At 40.6% G+C, this 15,781-nt stretch overlaps 2 protein-coding genes across 4 annotated transcripts; both read left to right on the forward strand.

The window, feature by feature from the left end:
- Positions 1-2,157: 2,157 nt before the first annotated feature.
- Positions 2,158-11,884, forward strand: LOC4335834 (exocyst complex component SEC5B). The gene is made up of 21 exons (XM_015780441.3): positions 2,158-2,620; positions 3,384-3,529; positions 3,921-4,018; positions 4,095-4,289; positions 4,387-4,514; positions 4,609-4,767; positions 5,836-5,940; positions 6,202-6,276; positions 6,370-6,507; positions 6,626-6,808; positions 7,079-7,234; positions 7,332-7,455; positions 7,537-7,747; positions 8,331-8,446; positions 8,545-8,770; positions 8,935-9,028; positions 9,915-9,992; positions 10,333-10,389; positions 10,539-10,688; positions 10,803-11,009; positions 11,301-11,884. Exons 1-21 carry the CDS (start codon positions 2,204-2,206, stop codon positions 11,541-11,543), a joined length of 3,306 nt encoding a protein of 1,101 aa, XP_015635927.1. The 5' UTR covers positions 2,158-2,203; the 3' UTR covers positions 11,544-11,884.
- A 963-nt stretch (positions 11,885-12,847) lies between these two features.
- LOC4335835 (fibrillin protein 5 homolog) lies at positions 12,848-15,756 on the forward strand. Of its 3 annotated transcripts, none has more exons than XM_015780444.3 (7): positions 12,848-13,406; positions 13,557-13,675; positions 13,925-14,047; positions 14,485-14,583; positions 14,695-14,739; positions 15,012-15,085; positions 15,194-15,756. In XM_015780444.3, exons 1-7 carry the CDS (start codon positions 13,115-13,117, stop codon positions 15,231-15,233), a joined length of 792 nt encoding a protein of 263 aa, XP_015635930.1. In that variant the 5' UTR covers positions 12,848-13,114; the 3' UTR covers positions 15,234-15,756. The 3 variants fall into 3 exon arrangements, with proteins under 3 accessions (XP_015635930.1, XP_015635931.1, XP_015635928.1); XM_015780445.3 differs by having other exon boundaries at positions 15,197-15,756; XM_015780442.3 differs by having other exon boundaries at positions 15,303-15,756.
- Positions 15,757-15,781: the final 25 nt, after the last annotated feature.

Raw genomic sequence — 15,781 nt, forward strand, 5'->3', positions numbered from 1 at the left:
ACTGCATAATAGCTACATTCATGTTCAATATACAAAACAATACAAAGGCTATATATTACTACCCCATCCCATTTAAGTGCAGCTAAACATACAAAACAACACAAATGCTATATATTACTACCCCCATTCCATTTAAGTGCAGCTGTGGATTTCTGTGTCCAACGTTTGACCGTGCATCTTATTTGAAAAATTTATGAAAAAAAATTAAAAATGCTAGTCACACATAAAATACTATTCATGTTTTATCATCTAATAACAACAAAAATAATAATCATAAAACTTTTTCAAATAAGACAGACGGTTATACACTGGACACAAACAGTGTGAAACTGCAGTCTTTCTGGGATAGAGGTAGTAGTAGCTAATGTTGAGCTTTGTTAACCTAGATGGGAAGACTATCTTGCGCAAGGCGCCAAACAAAAGCTCTAATTATTTTGGATACACCCGCATTTCAGATCGTAGACCAACAAATGCTTTACCAATTTAATCATACGATGTTTATCCTAATTTTAATTTTTCTCAGAGCAACACACATCATTTTTTTCTATCCAATATTAATGATCAAAATTAGCAAAAGTGGATACCAATTTTATCAGATAAGGTTATCCACCATCTTCATTGAATACTCCTTATCTGGCCACTCCATTCACCCTTATCCATCAATCAAACATACTTAAAATTTGGATAGCCATCTTCTATTGCTGAGGGATATCCCTCTAAATCACACACATGAATCCCCATCATTTGGCTTATCCATTTTATTTTGTAAACAAAAATAATTTATGAATAAAACTTTTATATACGTGTTCTTAACGATATAAAAGTAAAGGTTGAAAAATAAACTTCGGTGAAAAAACCCCCTAAAATCAACTACTCCCTCCGTCCCAAAATATAAATATTTTTAGCATAGTGTCAAAGTCAAATATTAGTAACCTTGACTATTAATAGTAAAAATATAAAAAAGATTAATCATGTAAAATTGATGTTACTAGATTTATCATTAAGGCAATGTTTGGCTAATAGGATAGAGAAATAATTTTCCACCCACCAAAAGACATATTTAAATCCTAACCATCCATTCCCCCTCTCCCATTTAATCCTAACCCTTCATTCATTTCCCAATCCCGATTCCACTCCTCATTTTCCATTATCCAAACACACCCTAAACAAACTATCAGAATATGCAACTCTTTTTATTTAAAACATCTTACTTTTATAAACATCGTTGGTCAAAGTAGCATATCTACCGTGCCCACCTGAGCTCGCTTCGCCGCCATTGGCAGCCTCCCGAGCTCGCTCCTCCTCCGCCTCCACCGCTGGCCACTCGAGCTCGCTTTGCCGCCGCCACCCACCCCTGCTAGGTCCGCCTCCGCCGCCGGCCACCGCTAGGTCCGCCTCCGCCGCCGGCCACCTGAGCGAGAGATACTTCCGCCTCCGGTCACCTGAGCGCGCGCGCGAGAGAGAGAGAGAGAGCGCGAAGGGGGACTTGGAGGGATTTGGTTGAGGAATATGTATGACATGTGGTCCCAGGGAATTTTTTTTATTTTCTTTGCTGACTAGATTGCCATGTTGGCACCATATGTATAAGCTCAAGTCTAAACTGCTAAGAACAGTGTTTAGGGAGGTTATTTGTCCGGTATAAATACTTGAGGGTATAAAATATTTGGTTTTATGATTTAGGGGGATAATTCGATCGGCGGCCGTGATAGTTGAGAAGTAAATCATACTTTTTTTTTTCTTTCTGAACGAAAAGACGAGTCTGGTAAGCAAACCACCAGCCACACGCGGACCGGTACGCAAAGGTCTCCGATGCTCGGTCAGCAAAACTGCTGATCCGTAAAATCACCAATGTTCACATGCGCGTTTTCGCCGTTTGCCCCTGCCGAACCGAACTCGCGCTAGAGTACGCCACGGCTGCCGGTAAAACAGGCCAAGAAACGAAACGAAATCTAAACAGGCCAGACAACCACGCAGCCGCACACGAGAGACCGAGAGACAGAGAGCGCGAGCACGGAATGCTCCGCAGATCCAACCGCCGTTCGGTCCCCCGTTCCGTGCAGCTGCACCTGCATATAGAAAAGTAGAAAACCCAAAACTCCGTAGCGAAATCTCTCCTCCTCCACCTCCTCGCCTCTCTCTCCCTCTCTCTCCCCTCTCATCACTCTCTCCCCACCCCCCTCGTCGCCTCGTCCCAGATCCGGACATGGCGAGCGACAGCGACGTCGACGAGGACGAGCTCCTCCAGATGGCGCTGCAGGAGCAGGCGGCGCGTGACCTCAGCCACCAGCGCCCCGCGGGGGCCGGGAAGCCCGTCGTCAACCTCGTCCGCCCCCCTGCCAACTCCTCCCGCGGCGGCGGCGGAGGAGGACGCGGCGGAGGGGGCCCCGCCAAGGCGAGGCAGCCCAGCCGCGGAGGCGGCGACGACGACGACGACGACTCCGAGGTCGAGATGCTGTCCATTTCCTCCGGGGATGAGGATGGCGCCCCCTCCTCCCGTGACCGTGGCCCCCCGCCCCCCCGCGGCGGCGGCCGCGCCGGGGCACGGCGGGCCGCGTCGAGGGATGATGGGGATTTCGACGACGACGAGCCCAGGAGCTGGAAGCGCGTCGACGAGGCCGAGGTATGTGGGGGGAGATCGGCGAGATCTCGATCTCGGCCGCTCGTCTTCCGTGCTAGTTTTTTGGGGGTCGCGTGCTTTGATGATCCGAAAATTTTGGTTGGTCTCGCGGGTTTGTTAAGGCAGCGAGCCGAGTAGCTTGTTATGAACATGTCAGAATCGTGGTTGAGTGCATTTAGCTAGTAGTGTAGGTTATGAAATTTATGCTGGTTTGATCAGTTTGTTTCTGTTCCTTCTGGGGATCGCACAAATTAGCTGTGGTGCTGCAGAGTGGAGCTGCTTGTTGGGTCGCCTGGGGGGGGGGGGATTTGGGTTAATTCCTAAGACTTGCCTATTGGTGTGAACTCTGGGTACTGGTGTGTTTCAATCATTCATGTTGTGTAGTACTATGATATATGGAGGTATAAGGGATTAATTAATGGACTTATAGACAACATTTTTACAAGTTTGCTGGTCTGACACACAATGCTTGGTCATCACATCAATTGCATTTGTGCAGCGTGCATTACTGTTGGCACACTCTTTCGGTATAGTTCATTTTGATTTCCTTCTAGCTGCACATTCATGTTATTCAAACCTCCTCTCTCAGCTTGTTTGAAATTGAATGCCATGCTTTTCATTTTCTCTGTTGTTGCATTTGTTCATGTATCATTTCATATCTGCATTCTCCATATTAGATGTTAAATGCACCAAATACAAACATCTGTTTTAACATGTTATCTTGTACTGAATATGCCTAATGTCAGTCTGCCTTTGCTCCACCCAGCTTGCTCGCAGGGTTCGGGAAATGCGTGAAGGGGGGGCAGCTCCTACAGTTGATCAGAAAGCAGCTGCTGCAGCAACTCGGAAGGCACTTACCAATGTACAGACTTTACCTAGAGGAGTAGAAGTTCTGGACCCTTTGGGCCTTGGGTAACTATCTGGATCACAAAACTCATGGTCAATACATGACACGCATCATCTTCTTTTATATATTTTTTCCACATTAATGTACCACTTGACCACTTGATAAACATTTTATAAAATGCAATCACCTCATACATTGATAGTATGTTAGATAGCAAACACATTCACTGGTTCTAAAATTTTTGAAAGTGAGCTGTACGTAACCTTACTGAAACATCAAACTTTGTATTATCAATATATTTTGGCAGCAACAAGTATTAACCTCATATATATTAATAATGTCCTGCTCTGCATTACCTAGTACATGTGTGGTATGCTCTTTATCATGGAGAATTAAAATTACCAATCCAATGTCCTCTCTATATTCGTGTTTTAATAGCATTTATTTTCTTACCAGAGTCATTGATAATAAGTCTCTGCGATTAATTACTGATGCTTCAGTAAGTTCTCCTGTTTCAAGGGAGAAGGCTCAGGGTTTAGACCCCAGTATGCGAGGTATGCCTTTTGGTCATACATATTATTTCATTCTGTTATCTGTTCTTCCATAACAAGGGTATGTTTTTATTTGCAGAGAAAGTTATATATTCTTCTCCGAATTTTGACCCCAAGGTTTTTCTTTCGTGGGTTCACAAAGATACAAGTGCTGCTGACTTAGAGTCTGGTGCGCTTACCTTGAAAACTGATCTCAAAGGGAGAACACAGCAGAAAAAACAATTAGTCAAGGAGAACTTTGATTGTTTTGTTTCGTGCAAAACCACGATAGATGGTATCTGTTCCTTTTTTTTCTTCTTCTGCTCTGTTGTAGATAATTCTCATGATCTTAATTTTTGCACCTGTTTTTAATACCGCGAGTTTTTCTGCAGATATTGAGTCAAAGCTGAGACAGATAGAGGAAGATCCCGAAGGTGCAGGAACTGCTCACTTGTACTCAGTCACCCAGAAAATTAGTGGTGTAGCAAACCGTGCATTTGAGCCTCTATTTGAGAGGCAGGTATACCAACTAAGTTTTCTCTAGAACTTCATTTCACTAATCATGGTCATTATTACTGCAATTCTTGAGTGCGGTAACGTAAACCGTTGTGCAGGCCCAAGCTGAGAAGATCAGATCTGTTCAAGGAATGCTTCAGAGATTCCGGACATTATTTAACCTGCCAAGTGCAATTCGTGGGAACATTAGAAAAGGAGAATATGACCTAGCTGTCAGGGAGTACCAGAAAGCTAAATCTATTGTTCTTCCTTCTCATGTACGTCAACTTGATTTATTTTATCTGCGTCTGTTATTTGAAGATATTAGAAGTGGTGGGAATGATGGGGATGGGTGCCAACTGATCATAGCGCACTATCTGGGGTACCGACACCCGTAAAGTGAAAAACAATGTGATTTAGTGGGAACCACAATACCCATCAGGATTCTTACATTATCACCGTCTTACACTACTTCTAGTTTAGTAACACAAGAGAAACATGTACCCGTTCTTTTTATTTGATGGCTTTGACCTTTCACGGTCCAAGATGTAACTTTGACCATTAGCTATATATTGATATAGTATTATGAGAGTACCTCTCGGGTACATACCTAGTGTTACAGTTTCGTATAGCCAATCTCGAGTTCTCATGTATTGATGTTCAAAGTAACATGGGTTCTAGGATGTCAAATAAGAAAGAAAGGGTATTGTCTGACCTACAGGTAGCATGGGTTTATCAAAGTTTTAATGCGGTTGCATTAACATTTCTGTTGCCCCTGTTTTTCTTTTTGGCTATTTTGTGGGACATCCCTTAACCATTTGGAGATCATGAGAAAAGCATGAAATAGTTTTATGTTGGATTAAAAATGCGATGAAATAGATTTGTGGATTATATTCTCTTTCTTCCTTTCATGATGGCTCATATGCCTGATACATGCTATATGATTTTCTTTGTTTTCCAAGATCAATTATCGTATGCTTCTTTGTTCTTTCCTTGCACAAAAATTTTGCATATTGTTTCCTGTTCATGCCAATTTCTTGCACATGTATTTGGTAATTAATATAACATCATAATAACTAATAACATTACATGATTGATTCACACAAAGATCTAAGAAATCCATAGTTTAGATGGCTCATGCATGTCCATTACTTGATTTTATTATCTCTCTATTGTATGACTTACAAAATCTTGAGTATTTTGATGCTGGAGTAATAGGGACTAAAAATTTAACTATTGTCTTGTGACATCCCTTCTATTTTAGGCACAATACGCCACAACAAATTGTTGCTTAAGCACATCCAGTATTTTTACTATATTCTTTTTATGATGAATAACTGACACAGGTGGGGATACTAAAACGTGTACTTGAGGAAGTGGAAAAGGTAATGCAGGAATTCAGAGGCATGCTTTACAAGTCAATGGAGGATCCTCATCTTGACCTCGCTGAGGTTAGTTGACTTTCCAATATTCAATGTAGAATACTTGAAGTTCCTTACTAGTGTTGATAGTCAAATACTCAAATATCACTCAACTCGCTAATTTTGATTATAGAAATTTTGGTAGTTACATGAGGAAGTTACTTGATACCTACACGTAGGATGCTGCTGGCTGTAAACTGAACTACTGATCGCTAGTTGTTTATATTTATGCTATTTAGATACAATATGATTCAGTTCTATCTGCCTCCTGATTTTCTTGCCAACTGCCAGCTTGAGAACATTGTTCGGCTACTGTTGGAGTTGGAACCTGAGACCGATCCAGTGTGGCATTATCTTAACATTCAGGTTAACGCTCTTGACCAAAATTATCTGTGCTTTATGTCATGGCCATACTTGCTTGTACCACTACTTATATGTTCTATCTTCATATCTTCTCAGAATAGCAGGATCCATGGATTGTTTGAAAAATGCACCTTAGATCATGAAGCACGAATGGAGGTTCTACAGAATAAAATTCGTGAGAAAATACTATCTGATGCAAAATGGAGGCAATTGCAACAAGATTCAAATAAATCAGTGAGTAGTTTGGGTTCAGCATAGCACTCATTTGATCATCTACTATGATGCTACAAATTTACATGGTATTTGCACCTTGTCTTAGTTAACATGGCACATGTTCCTTATGTTTGCATAGTTGGAAGTTGATTCTGCTACCGGTGACTCTTTTCAAGATGATCAACTGTCAACAAATATTATGGCTGATGAAGCTGATAGCTTAAGGGCAGCCTACATTCGTAGGTTAACTGCTGTACTTATCCAGCATGTTCCTGCATTCTGGAGATTAGCTTTATCTGTCTTCAGTGGAAAATTTGCAAAGGTATGAATGGGTTTAGCTTTAACATTTGTCAGATATAGTTAAGATCTTGCTCCAAAACATATGAATACATATGAACCTTTTCATCCCACCTCTTCTCATAGATTGCAATGCGTATGAAATAAGCGCCTTTTATATATTTTTTTTTCATATAGTGTATTCTGAAATACTGTGCCTGCTTCATGTCACCTCATGAAAAATGAGAACCACCATCTTTTTATGATTTATGAGAAAGACTTACATGAATTTGTTACCCGTATCTATTGTTTACAGGCAGCTGCGGGGAATGTACTTTCTGATTCTGATATGAATACAAAACAGAGTGTAAATAAGACTGATGATAAAGGTGGAGAAGCAAAGTACACAAACCATACTCTTGATGAAGTTGCTAGTATGGTTCGTGCTACTGTATCTGCTTTTGACACCAAGGTAGAGTTACTGCATGTTTTGCAATTCTAACATTTAATCAGAACCCTTAGTGGTTTGATTGTATTTGTTACAATTAAGCATGTTTTTATATCAACAGGTTCAGAATACTTTCCGTGATTTTGAGGAATGTAACATTCTTCGTCCGTTCATGGGTGATACTATAAAAGAAATAGCTAAGGCTTGCCTTACTCTTGAAGGGAAGGATTCATCTCCAACTGCTGGTATATTTTATTGCCCTTTTTTAGAACTGTAGATACACTTAACTTCTTTTGTATACTGAATGTGGTTAACAATAATTCCAGTGAAAATGTTGCGGGCCCTTCATTATGAAATAACGAAGCTTTACATTCTACGACTTTGTTCATGGATGCGGGCAACAACTAAGGAGATATCGAAATATGAGACCTGGTTTACTTTAACCACCCTTGAGAGGAACAAATCTCTATATGCAATTTCAAGCATGCCCTTGGAGTTCCGTGATATCATAGTTTCGGCAATGGACCGCATTGATTTGTAAGCATATTTTTTGTTCAATATTGCACTTTCTCTGATGATATCTTATGCATGCTGTAGGTATAATTGTTTGTGCTATTAATGGGTAGTTTATGATTTCAATACTGTCTGTGGAATCTAATAATGGGGAATTGGGGATATTTAGTACAGTAATATTTTGCCATTGTGTTAGTCGAAAATAGATTAGATACATGCTTTTGAAAAGCCATGGCAATGACAAACAGACCTAAGCATAAGATTTGTCCTAAAGTAATTGTTAGGTGTGCTTCACATAATGAATACTTCTAGTTTGTTAGTTCATATCATATCATGGCTATGAAATCAGTTCTTCGTTGTGATTTATAATGGTTTGCTTACAATCCTATTCACTGTAAGAGAACTGAATGTTGTTTTCAACTTGTTAATAAAAGAATGATAATAAATATCAAATTGTATATTGAAATAACTGCATTTGAAGTGTGCATTTTTACATTCAAGATCAATCTAAGTCTTGAGGTGACTAGTTTTATAACCAGCCATCAATATCGTGCCTTCATTTTTTATGGTTTCGAACTGCCTCCTGATCTATGCTTTTCTATTGCAGTATGGTTCTTAATCTGAGGAGTGAGACTGCCAAGTCTTACGATATTTCTCAACACCTCCATGAAATTCATGAATCTGTCAGACTTGCATTTCTAAATTCTTTTCTGGATTTTGCTGGTATGGATTTTCTTTGTAACGTAACTACTGAAGGTCTTACAAATTTTGTATCTAATTGTTGCATCATCCATTATTGACAAGCTGTGTTAGTGCATCAGGTTATCTGGAGAGGTTTGGAGGGGAACTAGCTCAGAACAGATCAAATAAAGAAAACAACCATACCCAAAATGGATATGTAAATGGTACTAACAGTGAAACATCTGCTGGCATGGATGGGGACTTGTACAAGAAGCTGTTGGTTGTTCTGAGTAACATTGGATATTGTAAAGCTGAACTTTCAGATGAACTGTATACCAAATACAGGCACATTTGGTCCCCAGTCAGGTACCCGATCATCTTAGCTTATGTTCCACTAACATTGTCTTACTGTCCTTTATAATTTTTGGTGCGAGTCGTTATCCCTGAATAGATTGATTGAAAGCTTGTTATTTCATCTAAAAGCAATGCTTTGATACATTTGCTTCACTCAGTTAGTGTTCCTCTCTCAGGGATAATGATGAGCGTAGTGCTGACATGCGAGATCTGATGACTTCTTTCTCAGCACTTGAGGAGAAAGTCCTGGAACAGTATACATTTGCAAAGGTATGGTAGAAAATCCAGAATTGTTGATTAATCATTATTGGCCAAAAGATTTAGTTATAACCATGTTAGCTTTAATCCTTTCGTGTCTTGGTGTGCAAAGTTACAAGTTTGAAACACCTGATTTAGCCCACTATTTGTTCTTCAGTAGTGGTATGCCCAAAAAGGCCTTAATGGAAGTAATGATCACTTCTTTTTCTGAAGTTGTTCTATGGGAATATCTGCGTAGACATGCACATGCCTCTATGCGTCTACTGGTTGATCTGATGTGAATCAAATGAAGCATTTAACTTATTGCATGTTTATTCAAGATCCGTTGCAATATGTAGTCCTAAATAACTAATAGCTAGATCAAAATGTGCATAGTTCTATTTTCTGTGACTGAAGCATTTTATTATTGATACCCTAGTTAATGTGCTAGTTTTGGATTTATTACTACCTCCATATTTTAATGTATGACGGCGTTGACTTTTTGACCAACGTTTGACCATTCATCTTATTCAAAAAATTTATGTAATTATCATTTATTTTATTATGACTTCATTCGTCATCAAATGTTCTTTAAGCATGACATAAATATTTTCATATTTGCACAAAATTTTTGAATAAAACGAATGGTCAAACGGTGGTTGAAAAGTCAACGGCATCATACATTAAAATACGGAGGGAGTACTAGTTATTACTCTGGAATATGTCAGATGTTTGTCCACTTCATAGATTATTATATTGTTTGATGACTAGGATAACTTTAATTCAAAATTGTTTGGAATGCCTACAGTGGAAGTTCATATATCATGCTTGATAGTAGCATGATTTTTGGGGCTATAAATTCGGAGTCTATGCACATTTTGCTATCTTCCTTTGCTTTGCCCTAATTTTTGTTTTGTAGTCGAACTTGATCAGAAATGCTGCACGAAACTATCTGTTGGATTATGGGATTCACTGGGGAGCAGCACCAGCAGTAAAGGTATGTAGCATAATTAAGATAATCGTACTGATGTTAACGCTTCCAAATGTGTACCACTAAAAAAAAACTGGAAACAACCAATAGTATACTACTGATGGATAGTCTGTAACTTTGTATATGCAGTTCAGTTGCATGTACTATATTATTTGCTGCAAGAAAATTATCATAATATTTTGTGCCTGCATTGCTATGTGCTGGCCATGGCTAGTAGTTGTGTGCGCATATTAATGGTAGCCTCATATAACAGTTGTACGACTGCCTTTGTTATCTTACATGAAATTAACATCTTGATAATGCTCTTGTGGCATTTACATTCTATTACAAATTATTCTTCTCGCAGGGCATTCGAGATGCAGCTCTTGATTTACTGCACATCCTTGTAGCTGTACACGCAGAGGTTTCCATTTCTACATTTCCCCTGATTATTAAAATTGTGCATCTCTCCTTCGCACTGGATGTACATCAATTACTGATAAATCATAAATTTACTTCAATTGCTCTTTACATACTTTCTTCTTTGATGGAATACTGTATCTGTGGTTTCAGGTCTACTCCGGTGCTAGGCCTCTGCTGGAAAAGGCGATGACAATTTTGGTAGAGGGTTTGATTGATATCTTCCTCAGTATTTTCCATGAGAATAAGACCAAAGAACTCAGAATGTTGGACGCAAATGGTTTTTGTCAGCTCATGCTTGAGGTACTAATTTTGTTTCTTTTAGCTTCAACTGCATTAGCCTCTTCAGAGTCTTAAGTTGTGTAAACGATTCAATTATGAACTTAAAGAACTGTTCTGTTTGTTTTACGGGTGCAGCTTGAGTATTTTGAGACTATATTACGGACATACTTATCAACTGAGGCAGAGCAGGCTTTGAGATCCTTACAAGAGAATTTATTGGAGAAGGCCTGCGAAAGTGTGACTGAAGCCTTGGAGAATCCTGGACACCACCGTCGACCAACTCGTGGCAGTGAGGATGCTGCATCAGATGATAGACAATCAGTATCACCTGATGATCTGCTTGTAAGTTCTAAAAGATGTAGAACATATGGATTAATTCTTGCATCAGTGACAACTGAATAACACTTCCAGTAGGTTCTGTTGCATTAAATCTGCCAAATATACATCCCGTTTGCGTTAGGCATCTATATTCTCATTGCCCTGGATTTTGAATTTTGGAAAACACTAAGTCAGGACTTCTGGTGCTTTCATCATCTAATTATGGGAAGCTCTCTTTAGTGAAAGTTTCATCCTGTTCTGATTTTGCAAGGGAGCATGGCTAACCAGGAACTATTTATTTTTTATTTTTCCCAGGCACTTGCTCAGCAATGCAGTAGCGATTTGCTTCAAGGGGAGCTGGAGAAAACCCGGTTAAATATTGCGTGCTTTATGGAGTCAACTCTTCAATCAACGCCTGCACCGGCTGGATCAAAACCTGCTGCTTATCAGTCATACAAGGCACCTGCGACACACCAACCAGTTCAAGTGTCCTCCCCAAGTTTTAGAAGGCAGCAGACAAGTACAAATTCACCTGCAGCCTCGAGGCGGCGTCGATGAAGAAAATGCATCATGTTGAGAGAACCATTCCTTCATCTACGTGCCTCTTCCCTAAATTCTCCTCTTTCTTTGTTCATCTTTCCCATGCTTTCGTTTGTTACCTGTAATTAGTATCATGTTGTCATGTATTATGAATTTTGACCCATTCTTTTGGTGTTGTAAGATAAAAGGGGTGTACAGGGGTTGCTGTACGGGGCTATCTACTTGTATAATTTCCATGAGCCTGGAATTATTGTCGCCATTTTTTCTAAAGACACCATCTCAACTTAACTTTCTGGAACTGAGTGTCAGATTTGTCGGTGGCTGACGAACTCATTAGTCATTACCACCATTGGACCTCACTCTTCCGATTTTCTATGCGGACTTAAATGTGTCTTGTACCAGGCTGAAACGATAGTTGGAGCACGCGATCGATCTTATTTGATTCGTGGATCTGAATACCTTTCTTTAGTCTAATGTAACATGTTTTTTTCTTCCTTCTCGATCGATCATTTTGCTGTTTATACGACTAAACGTGGAAGCCCCCCATCCCCCTTTGTTTTGTTGATTAGTTCTTTTTGTTTGAATCAAATTATTACATTCTTGATCGATAATGATCTCTTCCTCTTATCCTGCTGTCAAAATTCCTGAACTCCTGCACGCACCACGCACTACACGATTACATTATCCACAAAACCACCTTGCATTACACCCCCAGTTGTTATATGTACCCAAAGATTCGGCCATTGCATCCATGTTCTCCATGCATGGCTGCACCTGAACTTGTCCTGCACTCCTGCTGCTCCACCATCGCTCGCACGTGCCCCAGGATCAATGAGCCTCTCGTGGCCCTTTTTCTTTTCTTTTTTAAAATTCCCCTCCTCCAGCTGTGTCCGGTGGTGTCTCATCTCTCATGTGCCGGTTGATAGATACTCGGGCTTTGTTTAGTTCTCAAAATTTGTTTTCCAAAAACATTACATCAAAATCTTTGGACACATGCATAGCATTAAATATAATAAAATAAAAAATTAGTTGCACAGTTTCTATGAAAATCGCGAGACGAATCTTCTGAGCCTAATTAGTCCATGATTAGGCATAAGTGCTACAGTAACCCACATGTGCTAATAACGGATTAATTAGACTTAATAAATTCGTCTCGCAGTTTCCAGGAAAGTCATGAAATTAGTTTTTTCATTCATGTCCGAAAACTCCTTTCGACATCTGGTCAAACATCCGATGTGACATCTAAAATTTTTTTTCGTGAACTAAACAAGGCCAACAAGGCATCAGACTATAAATAGGTGATACCCTGTGCTTGTACTACTGTCTACTGCTCCCTCCCTCCATCCCTTGCTCGCTCGCGCCACAACGTTATCCTCTCCTCGTAGATGTGGCCACAGTTTTTGCAGCCGGAACGAGCTGTCCAGGCTACTACTCCTACTAGCCATCTCCCACCCACTTATCACGAGGCTAACCCGCATGGGCGCGCGCCAAGGAGGCGGGAGGAGTAGCACACCGCCACCATCACCAGCAGCAGCATGGTGCAGCTGAGCCGCCGCCGGCACCGCGAGCACGCTCCATAGCCCTCTGCCATGGCGGCAGCTTCCGTCCTCCTCCTCCTCCCTTCCCCCTTCCTCCGTCCGTCGTCCCCGGCGCACCGCGCGCGCTGCGGCATTGCCACCACGACGACGACGAGCACGAGCGGGAGGAGGGGGCTCTTCCTCTTCGCCTCGCGCTGCCGCCCCGGCCCACGGCGACGCGCGGCGTCGGCGGCGGTGCCTCCCGAGCACGGCTTGTCCCAGCCCCAGCCACAGGCGCGGGCGGTGGGCTCGTACGAGGCCGCCCTCGGCGACGCCAAGGACGCGCTCTACGCCGCTCTGGAAGGTTCCATCTCTCTCTCTCTCTCTCTCGCGCGCGCCTGTTGCTGCTGCCTGCTGCTGATTGTCAACTGTAGCAGCGTCGCTGTTCGATCGATTCGCTGGCAGCCTATTGATTAATTTTATTTTTTTGCCTGTTTGATGCTTTGGAGGAAAGGCATGAACAGAGGGATATTCGGGATGACCTCCGAGAAAAGGTCGGAGATTCACGCACTGGTGGAGCTCCTCGAGTCCAAGAACCCAACGCCGGAGCCAACCGACAAGCTGCAGGACAAGGTATTACTACATACATGCCACTTTCCACCAATGCGCTTATGCTACTACTAATCAATTCGAGCGTTAATTTGGAAGTCTGATCACCTGATATTGATCAGGATTTTCTTTACCTTTTGAGTTTATGATGAGCAGGGATTGTTGTTAGAATCTAGGTGGAAATAGGTGTGTACTAGTTTAAGATAAACAAATGTAGTATGAAATTGCCTCTTTGGTAATGTTACTGATAGTTTGGTGTTGAGACGATGGAAGGTGGATGGATGCTGGAGGCTCGTCTATAGCACGATTTCGATACTGGGGAAGAAGAGGACAAAGTTGGGACTGAGAGATTTCATCAGCTTAGGAGATTTCTTCCAGATGATTGATGTCAAAGAGGTTAGTGAAATTTACCGAGAAATGTTGTCAAGCCAAATTGGTAACGTTGGTGCTGTGCTTGTTTGCTGTATGGCTTGTTCTATGTTTATGCCTGAATTTACAAGTTTTTCATCGGTGTATTTCTCCTATGTTGTATAGAGTTTGATTGAGTAGAATTTGACTTCAGTACTCTTCAATTCTTGGACAATACCAAAATGATCAAAACTTATGTTGGCTAATGGCTACCGCAACGGAAGTACATGACAAATGCTCTGTTTCCTAAAAAGACAAAGTACATGCTTTTGTGCTATAAGCCTATTAACTATGAAGTAAATGTTATTGAAAAAGAACAGTGAATATTGTTACATGATTTTTATACTGGCAAACCAAGTCAGTTTTGATTTTTGATATATCTTGAAATAAATGGAGATTTAGCATCACCTTCTCTACACCCAAAGGAAAAGGCGGTAAATGTGATAAAATTCAGTGCAAGGGCGTTGAAGATATTATCTGGCCAACTTACTATTGAAGCTTCGTACAAGATAACTACTAAAACAGTAAGGATTCTATCTGCTTCTCATCATTGGTTACGTCGTCCTAGAAATTTTTGGAACCTGACCACTTAAATTCTGAAGCACATTATTCTTTTATCCAATTTTTGTTTTCAGAAGGTTGATATCACGCTTGATAGTTCGACCATCACTCCTGATCAGGTATAATTCATGATATTTTCACTTAGAAACTAGCTTCATATACATAAGCAGTACTTCAATACTATTGGAAGGGTAGAGTTATGAGTCAAAACTTTTGTAACAAATCTTTTTACAAATAACCTTGAGCAGAGGCACATTGTTTTCCTTCACAGGATGCATGTGCAACTGTGTGTGATGTCTATTTTCTTCTATGGACATAAGTAACCATTTTAATTACACCATGTAAAGCAACTGTAATTTTCTCTGATGTTCACTTTGACTGTCATGTGCAGCTGATGAATATTTTCCAGAAGAACTATGATATGCTCCTTGCTATATTCAACCCAGAAGGCTGGCTAGAGATAACGTATCCTTTTCGGCTTATGTGAAACTGTTTTGTTCTTCGCTGTTTTTCTAATTTTACAATCTCTGCTACAAATCACTAGTTTCCCTACGCTACATTTTTTCTTTCCAGAAGTGGTGTGGATGCTTTTAACACCAATAATTTCGGGTAGCACATGTATAGCAGCAGAGTAACCCAATTTGCATCCAGATTCCAGAGTTCTCCTCAACATTTTGGTCAGATACGTTGATGAATCTCTACGGATAGGAAGAGATGACAAGGCAAACATCTTTGTGCTGGAGAGGGCAGACCCCTCAGAAGTTTGACAAGATTTATCTGAAGCAAAATGCCTGCATATACATGGACATTCCGGCAAAGATGCCTTTGCACATACCCGTCCTGTAACACGGTGGTTTTTAACAGCCAGTGCAGATCGTGTGCTCAACTTTCCATTTGCGTTAGATTATACTACTGCTATTTTTTTTTCTTTCTGGAGCAAAAGGCATTTCCCTTTGCGACAAAATCATGCAAGCTGGGAAAGCTCATGCAAGTTCAGTTACACTACATAGAGAATTGGTACATTAAGAACTGGTGTACTTTTGAATTTTGAAATACACCATTTTCAATTATTCATCCTTGTAAGACATAATCTAATGAGTGTACAGCTTGGCAAATGGCAATACCCTTTAGACAAAGTTGTTGTTGTTGTTTTTTTTTTTA

This window comes from Oryza sativa, chromosome 4 (genome assembly GCF_034140825.1).
Source record: "Oryza sativa Japonica Group chromosome 4, ASM3414082v1".
In the NCBI taxonomy this organism is placed as follows: domain Eukaryota; kingdom Viridiplantae; phylum Streptophyta; class Magnoliopsida; order Poales; family Poaceae; genus Oryza; species Oryza sativa.

Coding starts and splice junctions, on each gene's coding strand:
- LOC4335835 (XM_015780442.3), top strand. CDS start 13,115: ATGGCGGCAGCTTCCGTCCTCCTCCTCCTCCCTTCCCCCTTCCTCCGT. Junction 13,676..13,924: donor CCGACAAGCTGCAGGACAAG/GTATTACTACAT, acceptor AGACGATGGAAG/GTGGATGGATGCTGGAGGCT. Junction 15,086..15,302: donor GAAGGCTGGCTAGAGATAAC/GTATCCTTTTCG, acceptor CATTTTGGTCAG/ATACGTTGATGAATCTCTAC.
- LOC4335834 (XM_015780441.3), top strand. CDS start 2,204: ATGGCGAGCGACAGCGACGTCGACGAGGACGAGCTCCTCCAGATGGCG. Junction 7,456..7,536: donor GGATTCATCTCCAACTGCTG/GTATATTTTATT, acceptor CAATAATTCCAG/TGAAAATGTTGCGGGCCCTT. Junction 8,771..8,934: donor CACATTTGGTCCCCAGTCAG/GTACCCGATCAT, acceptor TTCCTCTCTCAG/GGATAATGATGAGCGTAGTG.